The sequence below is a fragment of the Streptopelia decaocto genome (assembly GCF_964273445.1).
Source record: "Streptopelia decaocto genome assembly, chromosome: 18".
Taxonomy (NCBI): Eukaryota; Metazoa; Chordata; class Aves; order Columbiformes; family Columbidae; genus Streptopelia; species Streptopelia decaocto.
The window spans coordinates 1,407,920-1,423,727 of NC_138673.1; the positions used below are offsets into that span (position 1 = coordinate 1,407,920).

The 15,808-nt window shown below is 47.4% G+C and overlaps 1 protein-coding gene across 3 annotated transcripts in view; it reads left to right on the plus strand.

The window, feature by feature from the left end:
- Positions 1–15,808, plus strand: part of LOC309447491 (S-adenosyl-L-methionine-dependent tRNA 4-demethylwyosine synthase TYW1-like) — a 109,274-nt gene that overhangs the window by 8,836 nt on the left and 84,630 nt on the right. For all 3 annotated transcript variants that reach the window (XM_082068171.1, XM_082068169.1, XM_082068170.1), the window contains exon 8: positions 15,629–15,755. In XM_082068171.1, coding sequence (XP_081924297.1) covers positions 15,629–15,755 — 127 coding nt within the window. The remainder of the gene's footprint in view (positions 1–15,628; positions 15,756–15,808) is intronic.

The window sequence follows — 15,808 nt, forward strand, 5'->3', positions numbered from 1 at the left end:
CACAGCAGATCACACAGGTGGGTCCAGGGGGTTTGAATGTCTCACAGAAGGAGACTCCACACCCGCTCTGGGCAGCCTGGGCCAGGCTCTGGCACCTCCCAGCAAACAAGTTTCTGCTCATGTTCACATGGAGCCTCCTGTGTTTCAGTCTGTGCCTGTTGCCCCTCACCCTGGCGTTGGGCACCACTGAACAGAGTCTGGTCCATCCTCTGACACCCACCCTGAGCTATTGATCCCATTGAGCAGATCCCTCTCAGCTTCTCTTCTCCAGCTCAACAGCCCCAGCTCTCTGTGTCTCCTCATCACAAAGATGCTCCAGACCCCTCCGCTGGACTCTCTCCAGTAATTCCTTGTCCTTCTTGAACTGGGGAGCCCAGAACTGGCCCCAGAACTCCAGATGCAGCCTCACTAGGGCAGAGCAGAGGGGGAGGAACAACCTCCCTGACCTGCTGCTCACACTTCTCTTAATGCACAAAAAGGAGTGAGGATATGAACAGCTCTGAGGCTCAGCCTTAGTGTGCTCCTCACACTCTTTGCTGGAGCAGCTGGTAGTGGGGAGGGGGAAGGGTTGTCCCCAGGATGGATGTGTGATCTGTGTTGCCATCTGGTGACTCCAGTTTTCCTCCTTAGCGATCTTTCCATGATGATGTCTTTCGTTGTGAAACCTTGAGCAATCCATCCCCTCTCACCAAACCTACCTGTCTGTAATTACACCCTTCTTATCTCTGTGGTGAGAACTCCTCACAGCTCCTTTCTGAATCCAAACAGTCTCCTCAGCAGCCGGAGCAAGGTGACACCACGGGGCCACAGCGAGCCAGGCCGTGGGTCACGGGATGCGGCGTGCTGAGGAGGTGACAAGGGGAGCATGGGCATCTCTTCTTCACATTAGGTTAAGGAAGGAGGTAAAACACTTCCTGCTGCTTGTAACAAACTCTGTTAGAGCAGTCGTGCTCTCCTGGAGGGGGATGCAGAGCATGCGAGAGCTCTTGTCCCCGAGCTTACATGGACTTGTGCGCTGCAGTTTGCAATGGAAGGATGGATGAGCAGTTTGTTTTCCCTTGGGAGGGAGAAAGGATCGGTCGTGCTCCCCGTGTACAGGTGCTGTCAAGTTCTCCTCCTCCCCGTGTGCTCACCACTAGAGGTCACTGACAAAAAGGGAACCGTGTTTTCTGCAGCAGCGGCTCTGGGAGATACTCTGAGACCAGGGGAGGGAGGTGTTGTTGTTTTTTTATGAAAAAAATTAGGCATTGAGTTTTACTGACTTGACAATATGGCAACACCATGACCAGAGTGTAGTGTAAACAAGGAAAACCAGGTATCATAGTCCAATTTATGAATAAAAAGTGAGCACAGCAGTAAAATACTTTCTGCTGAAGTTGGTATGATTTTTTTTTTTTTTTACATAGGCAGTGAAAAGTTATTGCTGTCTATCGTTTTTGCTGATGCATGATTCAAGCAATTCTTTCTTGTTGCTTTGCTGGAGCGATGGGAGGCCTGTACGTTGTACATAAAAATTACTCACTGCAAAAGTGCAAGTATCTCTCTAGATCAGGTTCTTGTGACTCTGGCTGCAGTAGCATGTCAGATGTGGGGGACAGGGTCCTGCACTTGGGTCACAACATGAACACTGCAGGCTCAGGGAATAGTGGCTGGAAAGAGAGAGATCTGGGGGTGTTGATTGACGGTGGCTGAATATGAGCCAGTGTGTGCCCAGGTGGCCAAAAAGGCCACCAGCAACCTGGCTTGTTTCAGAAATAGTGTGGCCAGCAGGACTAGAGAAGTGATTGTGCCACTGTACTCAGTGCTGGTGAGGCCAGACCTTGAATTCTGTGTTCAGATTTGGGCCCCTTGTCATTAGAAGGACATTGAGGCACTAGAGAGAGTGCAGGGGAGGGAACGGAGCTGGTGAGGGGCTGGAGCACAAGTGTGGTGGGAGCGGCTGAGGGACCTGGGGGGTTCAGCTGGAGAACAGGAGCTGAGGGGAGACCTTCTGATCTCTGAACTGCCTGAAAGGAGCTTGGAGCCAGGGGGGTCGGGCTCTGCTCCCCAGGAACAAGCACCAGGAGCAGAGGAAACGGCCTCAAGTTGCACCAGGGGAGGCTGAGGTTGGATGTGGGGAACAATTTCTTCCCCAAAGGGCTGTGGGGCATTGGAACAGGCTGCCCAGGGCAGTGCTGGAGTCACCGTCCCTGGAGGGGTTTAAAAGGTTTTTAGATGAGGTGCTCAGGGACATGGGTTAGTGCTAGAGTTAGGTTATGGTTGGACTCAGTGATCCTGAGTGTCTCCTCCAACTGCAATAATTCTATTCTGTGATTCTGTCTGAGCACAAATGCTCATCTCCAAGCTGTGGCTTCTGCTCTCCTGCCTTCTCCCTGGAGGAGATGGCAAACCCTTGTTCTGCCCTGGCAGGTGATCGCTGCCCTCTGGCCTCTGCAGATGGTGAAATCCTGGGGGTGCAGGGCCTGGGATGCTGGGGAGGACTGGAAGTACATTCTGTGCGTGGCATGTCCTGCCCCTTTTGGGTAGGAGCTGCTGTCAGTGGGTGAGACAGGAGGCCCAAAAACTATGAATCAGCCTTTTTGTGGCTAATACCACTGAACTGTGCTGCTGTAGTCATGTCACGGGTGTTTGGGTTAATCTTGAAACCTTAGTTTTTATTCCTGTTTTGTGTGCTTGATCCGACTGGCTACAATTTTCATTTCTGGTTTCATGTGTCTGTAACTGGAGCAGGGGACGCAGAAGGGGCCCTCAGCACTGACATCCACGTCCATCCTCAGCAATCCTGACCGGGCTGTCGCTTCCGGAGTGACAGCTGGATGTGGCTGTGTCAATACTGCCCGAGCCTGAGCTGCTGGCGATCGGCATCCTCAGCCGGGACAAAGAACGACTTGGTCTTGGTGGCGAATCTCCAGGCGATGTGCGCATTGACTTGCAACAGGTTTATGCAACCACTTGAATGGTAAAATGATCCTGTAGGTGCGGTTATTTACTGTAATGAAAATAAATGCTGAAGACTCGCTATGAAACAGCAGGATGATCTGCATTTATGAAAGTAATTCGTCATGATCAGGCTCTTTTGCTCCCAGGTGGGAAGATAAAGTTGTTTAAATGCAGCGCAGCTGGTTCTGAAGTTGCATCCTCACTCTGGTGGCTGTGAGAAATTTGCTGTTTTCAGATGAGTTGTGCTGTCTCTTTAGCCTTTTTTTTCTTGCTAAATGCTGAACTGCGTAAAATTAATCTGACACTTCTGTTTTCCACTGGTGTAATCTGTTGTCTTGCAGTGATCCCTACCAGCACAGAAAAGTGCTTTGAGTTTTGTTTTGGGGTGTTTTTTTCTAGCTGAAGTGCTGATATACAAGCTAGCAGGCTTAAGGAAAACTCCTGTATTTCAGGGTTATATCCAAGACACTTCAAACCCAGGGTTACTTGGATTTGGGATTGGCCTCGCTGATTCCAGCAATGGGTTTTATGGATGTCATTGTTGGGTATTAACTCCTGTGCCTATGGGAGGTAGAACAGCAGGTTCTGCCTTGTGCAGTACAGGTAATTTGAAGTGTTTAAGGGTCCAGCACTTGCTGCTGTTGGCTTTTGTGAGAATTGCTGACCTATAATAATGTGTAGTCACAGATGGTCAGAATTCCTTGTTGTTCTGCCTTTTATGGCATGGCAGTGTGATGCTGTGGAGGCAAATGTATCTCATGCTTGCTCAAATCTCTGCAGGTGATCTGAATTTTGCATCTATCTGTTATTTGACTGAATGGAAATCAAGGCTGAGTTTTCTTCTGTGGCTTTTTCTTCCATATCCTGCAGCTTCACTGCATTTACCAAAGTGTTGTCAAAGAGTTGGAGGCAGGTAGTGGATTCCTGTGGTCATCTGGGTCGGGCAGATGGATCGAAGTTCAAGGTGAAGGCCAGAACTTCTCTTCCTGGTCCAGCTGTAGCTGTTACATGCTCTCCCTTGGGGAAAAAGGTGGATTTTTAAAGAGCTTCTGAGGATCAATGTCCACAGTTCAAGCTGGTGATGCCTTCTGCATGCTGAGCCCAAGAACAGATACAAGGTTGGGTGGCGAAAGGAAATCATTCAAATCTACAAACTGGTGACTGAGCAAAGGTCAATTGCACACTCTGTTTACCAAATCTCATGCTATGTGGTGATGACTACTCCATAGCTGCTGAAATCCAGCCTTTTTTTTTTCCCTGAGAAATTCAGTTTTGCAGACTTGCTGCAGGTGATACAGTTTCAGGTGATGCTGAACTGGACTCAGACCTCCCCATCAGCACAGATGACACCTTTGTGTTCACGAAGGGAATTATTATATTAAGTCTGGAAGCCCAGCAGTGTGGAATGCCTGTGGGCCCAAGGAGGCCTGGGGGGCTCATTCCATGGCCGTCAGCCCTGAAGCTGCTCCTCTCTGCTCCCTGATGATCCCAGGCTGTGACTTCAGGCTGGCCTGGGTGCTGCACAGTGACATGGGTTCACATCTGGCTTTTCTCTGCTTTTTCTGCCCTTCCAGCTTGTTTTTAGGCTGAGAGTCTGGGCATGTTCTCCAAATTGCTTTTACGCCGCAGCAGAAGTGGTTTTAGCGGATTTAATAACCAAGTGGACTTTAAGCTGTCCAATTGTGGCATGCTTTCCCTGCCCTCCAGAGTTACTCCCCTGAAATGCACTTATCAGCTAAAATGTGAAATGGAATGGAGATGTTTGTGGGCTGCAAGACTGCTATTAATCATAGGGACACCATTTCCTAATGTAGATTATCTCCCACAGCTGCGAGATTGTGATAAACTGGAACAACAGATCAATCTGAACTGGTTCCCAGGGACTGAAATGGCTTTATTAACCTTCATATTTATAAACTGCAGGCATGAGTAATAATAATAATAATATTCTAATTTTTTTTGATGGATTAGGAGGTAATCAAATGGGCAGATTTTGTTGACACAATTTTGAGATTAATGCTCTTGTTTTCTCAAACAAAAAGTTTAATGATGCTGATAGTCACATTTGCAATGTGAACAGGGGGGAAGGGTATGTGTGAGGGAGCAAGACTGAGTTTGTGGGAAACAAAGTGTGTCCCAGAGACCATGTTCAAGGAGTTTCTGTTTATTTCTGTGTCCATTTGGCACAGGGAGGGCTTCCTGATCCCCTCTGGTTCTCTTCCCTAAAGAGTAGGAATTTACCACCCTGAGTGTACTATCACCGAGTTTGCTGATGACACCAAGCTGGGAGGAGTGGCTGACACTGGAAGCTGTGCTGCCATCAGAGACCTGGACAGGCTGGAGAGTTGGGCGGGGAGAAATGTAATGAAATATAACAAGGGCAAGTGTAGAGTCTTGAATCTGGGCAGGAACAACCTCAGGTTCCAATATAAATTGGGGAATGACCTATTAGAGAGCAGCGTAGGGGAAAGGGACCTGGGTGTCCTGGGGACAGCAGGGTGACCATGAACCAGCACTGGGCCCTTATGGCCAGGAAGCCAATGGTACCTGGGATGGGTTAGAAGGGGGTGGTCAGTAGGTCAGAGAGGTTCTCCTGCCCCTCTACTCTGCCCTGGGGAGACCACACCTGGAATCTTGTGTCCAGTTGTGGCCCCTCAGTTCCAGCAGGACAGGGAACTGCTGGAGAGAGTCCAGCACAGCCACCAAGATGCTGGAGGGAGTGGAGCATCTCCCGTGTGAGGAAAGGCTGAGGGAGCTGGGGCTCTGGAGCTGGACAAGAGGAGGCTGAGGCGTGACCTCATTAATGTTTACAGATATCTAAAGGGTGAGTGTCAGGAGGATGGAGCCAGGCTCTTCTGGGTGACAACCAGTGACAGGACAAGGGGTAATGAGTATAAACTGGAACACAGGAGGTTCCACTTAAATTTGAGAAGAAACTTGTTCCTGGTGAGGGTGGCAGAGCCTGGCCCAGGCTGCCCAGGGAGGTTGTGGAGTCTCCTTCTCTGCAGACATTCCAACCCGCCTGGACACCTTCCTGTGTAACCTCATCTGGGTGTTCCTGCTCCATGGGGGGATTGCACTGGATGAGCTTTCGAGGTCTCTTCTAACCTCTGACATTCTGTGATTCTGTGGGACTGTAAATTGCACCACTCATGATGTTTCCAAAGAGCCTTTTGTGCTTGTGACTGTTATGGAAGATCAAACTTGCTCACAGTGGGTGAAGAAACTTTCAGTCAAGTTGCCTGGAGTTTTATTCGAAGTGGGACAGTGAGTGTTAAGATTTACAAATTTAAGGTGTAAGGTTTACAGAACAAGTGTTACTGCACCAACTTTGAGAGTATGCAAGAATTTTAGCCGTGTTTTAACCAAATCGAATATGGCACGGATACATAACTGTCAGATTTAGAACCAGCTGAAAATGATGTGCATGTTTGGAGCTCTTCAAAAACTCTCTCTACTTTTGAATGGGTAGAAGTTTCCTATAGGAAAAATGTGCTCTTATCTGCACCCACTCAGCCTCTGGGGTAGATTTTGACCTCTGCTAATCTGGCTTAGAATTTGATGTCATCCTATATTTTAAAATGAGCTTGAAGAAATAGAAGTAGCACCCAGGCAGCTAAATTCTAGCATCAAAATTTGGATTTGTCACAGGGACACTCCCCCTTTCCTGTGTTCAAATCTTCCCTAAGCCTTGGCTGTGGAAAAGAATTAGAATTCATAAAGAATATTACAAGAGATCTTGCCTTTTCCAGGTAAGACATGGGAGTGCACAGTGAAAAAGAGGAATAAAAGAAAAAAATCCAAGGTTCCCTCTGGTTAAACACTCTCTTTGCCGTGTGGTTCAATCCTGATTCCTTGATGAGCCTTTGTAAAGGGATTTGAGATATAAGAATCAAGACCTTTGCGCTGGGGTATAGATCCCGTATCCCTTGCTGTTCTTTAGTCTGTTGTAAATTAGCCAATAAATAGGTAGTGAAGCAGAGCTGATAATTATTAAAAAGCCTGGAAGTCTGAAGTCCCCATGACTATTGAGCTTCCTCTTTATTTACAGCCTTTTCCTGAGCACATCTGCTGGAGCCGAGCAGGGTTTATTCTGCAGCAGGCCAGCCCATCTGTTCCCTGTTTGTCACAAACTTTCTGCTGCGTTGCTCAGGTGTTTCTTTTTCTGTGCACTTCTTTCCTTAAGCTTCTTGCCAGCCAAACAATGCAGTTGAGCAACAGTCCGTGGATCAAGGCACAGAGTAATTATCTGCTGATGGTAATTAATGGGAGAAGCATGAAGGAAGTTGGTGGTGTTCTGTCGAAGGGCAGAGCAGCGCAAGGATGTCCTGTGTGAGTGCAGCATCTGGCACCGAATAAATATGTTGTTTGGTTAAGGTGTTTTGAGGTACAGTAAGTGCATCCATATTCTGCTAGACAAAAAAAAAAAAAGCAACATCTTCATCTTGCCCGTGTCCTGCTCTTGTGTGTGAGGGGCAGCACCAGTTATGCACAGCGGGAGCTGCTTTTATATTGCCTGTTACAAGGTGAGGCACGGTCTCGCTTCCTCTGCTGATAGTTGGGCTGCTGAAGCAGGCGAAGTATCTATCTTGTGTTGTTCATGTCAGAGCTGATACTTTGACATCCCTGTTTCACAGCTGGTTGCAGAGGCTTGGCATGAGATGAGGATTGCAGTTGCTTAGGTGGTGTGGACATGCAGATGAGATGGATCTTCTAAAAGCTTTCTCAATGCGAAAGAGAGGCATAACAGAATGGAAGTAGCATTATCTCGGCTCTACAGAAGGAGCTGGACACTATAGCAGGGCATTAAACTGGTTTTGTATGGCACGGAGTACTTACATGTGTGCCAAACGGTAGAGTCATAGAAGGGTTTGGGTTGGAAGGGACCTTCCCAGCTCCCCCAGTGCCCCCCCTGCCATGAGCAGGGACATCTTCACCAGCTCAGGTTGCTCAGAGCCCCGTCCAGCCTGGCCTGGGATGTCTCCAGGGATGGTTCAGCCACCGCCTCTCTGGCCAACCTGGGACAGGCTCTCACCACCCACAGGGGCAACAGTTTCTTCCTCATGTCCAGCCTGAATCTCCCTCCTTTAGTTTAAAACCATCACCCCTTGTCCTGTCGCTACAGACCCTGCTCAAAAGTCTGTCCCATCTTTCTTATGGGCCCCTTTTAGGTCCAGAAATGCTGCAATAAGGTCTCCCTGGAGCTTCTCTTCTCCAGCTGAACTCCCCAGCTCTCTCAGCCTTAACCATGCTGTGAACTTTTCTTGTAACACTGTAGTTAAGGAAATAATGTTCCTTTTTGTCACAGCCAGACTGGTTGATGCTGAGGCAGACTTTTCTTTTAGAAAGCGGAGTGCTGTTCTATCATCTGTGTAAAGAAGTGTGCAGAAAAGACCTGGGTGTGAAGCGCAGAGCTTTACTGGAAAAACAGCTTGTGTGGTTGCGTGTGTGTAACTTTGCTGTGACCCCTTGAGTGGATGAAGCTCCAAGTCACTTCTGACTCTTCTTTGGCCTGTAAGCTTGGAAAGTAGAGCTCTGAATCCCGAGGGATGCTCTGCAGGGCTCTTGGATATCTGTCTTGGGCTGTTTTCCTAATTAGTTTACATTTTTTTACAATGAAGATTGATTATAGTAGAAGCCAGGCAGTTTCCTTTTGGCTTGAATAATGTATTCTTATGATAATCTTGTGACCTCTCATCTAATAGTTCTGGAAAGCTGGTTGATGCACGTTATTGAATGGGCTACAGACCAAAACAGTTCCTGGGGGTGCTTGGAAGACTCATGCAGCTCTCAGTCAGGAGGAGGCAGGTGGGGAAAGTGCAGATAGTGACGTTCCTGTGCTGACTTCTGCCCGTTGTGAGCTTGTGTATTTATCCTTTACAAAATGGTTTTCCTGGGAAGACTCACCCAACTGGGGAGCTGTGCTTGGGACTCTCTAGAATCATTTTGGTTGGAAAAGACCCTCAAGATCATGGAGTCCAACCATAACCCACCCCTGGCACTGCCCCATGTCCCTGAGAACCTCATGTCCGTCTGTCCAACCCTCCAGGGATGGGGACTCCAGCACTGCCCTGGGCAGCCTGTTCCAATGCCCCACAGCCCTTTGGGGAAGAAATTGTTCCCCAGATCCAATCTCAACCTCCCCTGGCGCAACTTGAGGCCGTTTCCTCTGCTCCTGGCGCTTGTTCCTGGGGAGCAGAGCCCGACCCCCCTGGCTCCAAGCTCCTTTCAGGCAGTTCAGAGATCAGAAGGTCTCCCCTCAGCTCCTGTTCTCCAGCTGAACCCCCCAGGTCCCTCAGCCACTCCCATCACACTTGTGCTCCAGCCCCTCACCAGCTCCGTTCCCTTCTCTCAACTTGTTCCAGCACCTCAAGGCCTTTCTTGGTGTGAGGGGCCCAGAACTGACCCCAGGATTCGCGCTTTGGGCTCTCCAGGTCCCAGCACAGGGACGGTCACTGCCCTGGGCCTGCTGGCCACACCAGTGCTGGTACCAGCCAGGATGCTGGTGGCCTCTTGGCCACCTGGGCACACACTGGCTCATGTTCAGCCGCTGTCACCAACACCCCCAAGTTCTTTTCCACCGGGCACTTCCCAGCCGCTCTTCCCCCAGCAGTAGTGCTGCATTATCCTAGGTTATGGTCTTAGGGCAAACATTGAGCTCTTCTGTTCAGCATTTTTATGGTGTTTTCTAACTTGTAGTAACATTTTTATGGTTAGATAATTTCCTGCGTTACAAGAATTCCGAAGACCACTGGAAGCTGCATCTGTTAAGGCGGGCAGGAGAACCACGTGCTGTTCCCCCGTATCTGATGTGTCTTGGTGCACTGGATGCCCTCCTTTCTGTGTGAGGTATTCAGGGCTCCTGAAACAAAATCAGTCTGTAGTCCAGCCCACTTTGCTTACAAGTTTGGCTTTTGCACAATTGATATCGCTCTTAGGAAATACTCCTGTTGCTGATGTTGGCTCGGATTGACTGGAGGCTTCTTCAAGCACAGCAAATGATTGCAGAATCAAAAATCGTATCTCCTTTTTAACGTTACATGGCTTGAAAAACCGGTGTTGAAATGAAATGCCTGTTCTTCAGTGCTAAACTGAATGGAGAAAAACATGTTGGAGTGGAGAAATATTTAACAGCCATTTAAAAATCTGCAAAATAGGGCAAGATGTTGTGAAAGGATGTGCGCTGGATGCTCTGGGGGAGGCAAAGCAAAACAGGCTCAAGTGCACAATCTTGCTGGTTTTAGGCTGGGCATTTCAGGACATTTGTTCAATCATGTTACCTGGATTTCAGTTTTGCTTATTGTAGCACAGAAAGGGTGAAGATGTGAATATATGGCCCAGTTTTCAGATGTACACTAATCACTTTTGGGTAGAGACAGACACATATTTTTAGTTTTGATTCTCGTTTCCTTTGGCAATCAGTTGACTTTATGGTGTGTTCAAGAAGTTTCCCAAACCAAACAAATGTCAACAGAATCATGCAGCAGCATGTAAAATGGAGTTGTGGTTTAACGACACCTTGTAAAACCTTCCCTACAGCAGAGCAGGGATGTTACAGCTCAGTGAAACCATTTCAAACCCATGCATATGTATTTTTAGAGTTGTGATCTGGGAATTTTTTTTGTCTTTGAGGATTCTGGTGGATGTTGAACCTACAAGAAAATGGACCTTGGGATCACTTATCTTGCATCTCACAAAGATGCGCAGTGCCCTTGCAGACTGATTCAGTCGGATAGCAGCAAAAGTCTTCTGTCGTTATTCATCTGCTTGGATTTGGGCTTTAAAATGCTGTTGTGTATATGCAAAAATCTCAGCATTGACTTTTCAAACAAAAGAAAACGCAGGATTCCCTCCGCAGGGGCTGAGCTGCAGATTTATTTGAATATTATTCTTTCTTTGGATGGCAACTGCTGCCTCAGAAAGAATAACATGGGAGACCTTCTGCTATCACTAGCATAGTGAGGTAGATGTGGTTCAGACTTCCTCCCAGCTCATTATTGAGAATTTGCAGATGTGTCTATTCCAGGAGGAAAAAACCCCTCACTTCTGAGTGTGTTTGTGTGTGTGTTTGTGTTTTTTTTTTTTTTAATCCGTCAGAACTTCTCAGGACCACTCTTTGAAAACACGTGCCGTGATTTTTGCTTTGGGTGAAGCCACCCGCGGTTCCAGTCCCAGGGAATGGGTGCTGAGTTCCCATCTCTGGGCTGTTGTGCTTTCAACCCTCGGCTGCTTTTTGCTCCATTGCAGACTTTTGTGCTCAACTGGGCAGTGATGTCTGCGGTGGGGATGTAGCCTGTGATTATGTAGACTCTAGTAGCTCTTTTTAATAAGATTTTCTCACTTTTGGGGTGTTTGGTTCAATAATTCAATCCAAGTTTCCAGTGTCCATCTTTGTGCTCACTTGCAAACGCTCAGAGCTATTTTTGCTGATAACTGACAACAATTAGAGCGACCGTGTTGCTGCGGGGTTGGCAGAGTGTTTTGTCCATGGAGGGAGCAAGTTGCGGTTCTGTGTCCTTTGGGTGGGTTGTGTGACAGCTGGAGCTTTGTACCCGGGGCAGGAAGGTCCCACAGTGTGTGAGCGGAGTCCTGTGCCTCTGCTCTCGGGTTCAGGACTATCTGAGCAAGTCTATTCCCTGTCTTGTTCTTTTTCCTTGTGTTTAGTCTTGCAGGACCGTTGCTTTGTGCAGAAATAAATGCCATTCCCATGGGCAGTCTGGTGTCCACTCACCTTTCAAAAAACCCTGGTGGTTCTTGCCACTGGCAGCTGAGCCTGAACGAGGCGAAAAATGGTCAGTTTTTCTACCCGTCCTCTTGCACTGGAGTTTTGCTTCCAGAGCTCAGCTGCTTGTGAACTTGAACTCTTCATTCATGTAATCCATGAACTTTAATACTTGGTTTAATGGCTCCCCTGGGAAAGTTTTACTCCATACTTGTTGCTGCCAGGCAGCCTGTTCCTGACAGCTGGGCCAACGTGTTCTCCGAGTGCTGGTTTTGTTAGTCCTGGCTCCAGCCCCTGATGTATTACTGTTTTCTTAATGTTTGTGCCTTTTATTTCTTAAAAGGTCCTGGAGCCTTTTGATGGATGGGGCTGTAAATTGTCACAAGGCCAGGAGTTCCCTCTTGTTTGACCACTTGAAGGTTAAGTAGGAAAGAAGTTCAGATGAAGTTGGAATATTCTGGGTGTCATTTTCCTTCCAGGAGTAAAAAACTTTTTTGGGACCGTGTTGGTTTTCAGCTGTGGCACGTCAACAAACAGAACCGTGAGGCTAAAAAATTAGATTAATTTAGGGAATACTTCTTTGTATGGAGTTTAGATTTCTATACCTTCTGCTCCTGACACATAAAAAATGACCTTCTGCCTGCCCCTAAAGTAGGTGCTGCCTCTGCCTCTATGGTGGTAGAAGGTAAGGGATTTTTTTCACCTATACCTGTGAAGGAGGTGATCTTAAGTCCTTACACCTGAGATGTAATTGTTATTTAGTTCTGCTTCAATGGCAGTAGCAAAAAAAACCCCAACAACCCAGGCTGCAGCAGGAGCTGTGCTGAGCCTTGTGGTGCCAAGACCCCCAGAACCCCAGGCTGGCTGGGTTGTGGGACCTCTGCAGATCCCCAGCCCAGCCCTGCTCACGCAGGGTCACAGAGCAGATCACACAGGTGGGTCCAGGGGGTTGGAATGTCTCACAGAAGGAGACTCCACACCCGCTCTGGGCAGCCTGGGCCAGGCTCTGGCACCTCCCAGCAAACAAGTTTCTCCTCATGTTCACATGGAGCCTCCTGTGTTTCAGTCTGTGCCCGTTGTCCCTCACCCTGGCGTTTGGCACCTGCTGCTCACACTCTTCCTCACACACCCCAGATACTGTTGGCCTCTTGGCCACAAGGGCACATTGTTGGCTCATGGTCACCCTGTTGTCCACCAGAACTCCCAGGTCCTTCTCTTCAGAGCTGCTTTCCAGCAGGTTAACCTCAGCCTGTACTGGTACCGGGGATTGTTTCTCCCCAGGTGCAGGACCCTGCACTTGCCCTTGTTTGAACTTCATCAGGTTCTTCTCGGCTCAACTCTCTAGCTGGTGCAGGTCTCTGGATGGCAGCTCCACCTCTGGTGTGTCGGCCCTTCCTCCCAGTTTGGTACCAGCAAACTTGCTGGGGGTGCACTCAGTCTCTTCATCCAGGTCATTGATGAACAGGAGTGGACCCAGCCCTGGCCCCTGGGGAACCCACTGACTACAGGCCTGAACCAGACTCTGCACCGCTGCTAACAACCCTCTGGGCTCTGCCATCCAGGCAGCTCTTGATCCATCTCACCATGGAAATGGAGGTTATCCCCAGGTTTCCTCATCTGTGGGTTTGGAAACACACACCAGAGGATGACTCTATGGTTTGTTTTCAGCAGTGAAGTATTTTAAGGGCGTGAAAAGCTGGCTCTTTGTCACTGCTTGCTTGATTTGTTATGGAAAGACAGTCATTTGCTTTGGATTTACTACAGGGCTTTCTGCTAAATCACCAGAACTTGAGAAGTTTGCTCTGTGCAAAGTTAACTTTGTTCTCTCCACTCAAACCCTAAATAATAGATATGAAAGGTTTATTAAACAAAATAAGTACAGCTCCCAGGGCTGTGAGTTGCGTTTTGCACAGGAGAGGTCTGAAGCAATCGCTTGCCAAACTGAACAAGTCAGGTATTGCAGTTCAGAGCAAAACAAATGATTATTTTGTTTATAGCAGGATGAGGTGGGGGAAATGCTTATTGAAATAAATGTTTCTGCCCTGCCAGTAAGGCAATTTCATTTCTTGTTCTGGTGTAGGTACTTTTCTCAGCTATTGCGGATAGGCGGGTAGAAATGCCCTTTAAATCCAGCAGGAGTCTGCCGGTGTCTGAACACTCTCTTGGATGGGATGTCTTACTTCTACCCAAGTCAGTTGCTGCATTTTTAATATTATGATGTGCTCCATAATGCACGTGTAGTTCTTCTGGGAGGATTAACCTGGCAGGAGACTGTAGAGCAGACAGGCCAGGATGGGTCTGCTTGTAAATCCTGAGTAGTGTTTTGCTTTGATTAGCAAATGAATCTGCGCTAAGATCCTTTTTAAATTGACATTTGGGCTTAGTTCTAGATTGTGAAAGGAGCAGCTCTTTAAGACTTAATAGTTAAAAGATGAGGATTTTATCTCCTTCCTTATACATGAGGCTTTTCTAGTAATATTAATATTTTGCTGTTAAAGTGTCTTGCTCATAAATGAAGATTAAGTCTCAAGAAATGCGCTTTTAACCCCGACAAATGACAAGTACTTGCCAGAGCCAGCCTTTCGGAGAAATTTTGATGTGTTTGTAGAAACAATGAAAGTCTACCGAAAATCTCACCAAATGGAGTGAAGTAGAAGACGGAAATGTATTTCTCCTTCAATAAGGACCACGTTGTGCCATTAGAAAATACCTTCCCGCACAACCTCACTGTAAGTGTTGTATTCAGAATGAGTAGGGAAGGTGAGCGCCTCCGTCCCTAAATATTTTGCTTTCCTCATCCCTTCAAGTGCTTTTTCTGAACTCTGTTCTGTCCTTGAACCTCTGAGCCTTTTCTGAGCTTTTGCTCAGATATGAAAGAAATCTGTGTGTCCAGCAATGGCCGGATTATTTCACCGTTTGGAGAGCACGGCTTGTCAAGCGGGTTTGGTTTCCTCGGGGATGTGAGCAGTTGGTAGGTCGACTCAGACTGGAAGCGTTTGTACTAACTTGGTGACGTCTTTGGCGCATGAGACGCTGGGATGTGAAATAGCCGCAGTTTTGTGAAAGCACAATGTCTTCTGGCTGTTTGTTGTTTATCCAGAGCTCCTTTAATATTTCAAAAATGCCATAAAGGACTGACACTTTACAAGTTGCATGAGATATTGAAGTAATTATTTACACTTTCACGCTGCTTTGTGCAGACGTGAAACAATAAATACCCATAAAGTCTCAGAAGTGCCACTTACATGGCGGGGGATTCACGATCTCTCATGCGCCAGGGTTTGTTTCTCTGGCTTGTAAGTTAATGCTAAAAATTCATATTCCTGTATTAGGTTTTAAGTAAGCTCCAAGGGCTTCATTGTGTCTATAAAGCAGCGTCTGCTGGAAGCTGAACTTGGGTGGGATGGTGCCAATTGTGTTGTGAAGCTGATGGGAGTGGAACAGCCTTTTTTTTTGCAGGTGATCACTGAATTTTGGTGGTGGGTTATGGAGAACACAACGTCTGCTCTGGAAACTCCCGATGTGACTTTCTTCCCTGACCTGTCCCAAACAACAGGGACAACTTGTCCCTCCAGGCAATTGTGTGTCAGGCATGAAATGGTTTGTTCTCTCTGGTTATTGTGAAATCATTAAATACTTGAGTTTAAATCCTGGAGTCCTGCTCACTCTCGGATGAGATTCAAACACCTTGTTTCTTAAAGTGTCCTAGAGAATCTTATTGCTGTGTTAGCAGAGCAGACTGAGTGTGTGGTGTGTTTGTATGTGGTTTTTGTTTCTTTTTAAATTCACCATTCTAAATTACTGAAGGATCAGTGGCTGTTGGGAAGAGGGATAAAATGCAGGATTCCACAGATGCAAGAATTCATCTGCGGGCACTTGCATCAGTTTTAATTTTAACAGATTTGTGCTTGAACTGTACAGCAGTGCTTAAAATCTAAGTGATTGTAATTCATTGTCTTTAAACAGAGAGATCGTGAGCTGGAGGATGGAGATGTTGGAAAGAATTTGGCTCAAGAGAACACCGGGAGGAAGGAGGAGAGTGAGAGGAGAGAGATGATAACCCCGGCTCTGAGAGAAGCGCTCACAAAACAAGGTGAGGTTCTGCAAAGACCAGATGTGGACCAGGCTTTGAAGTCTTAGTGGTAG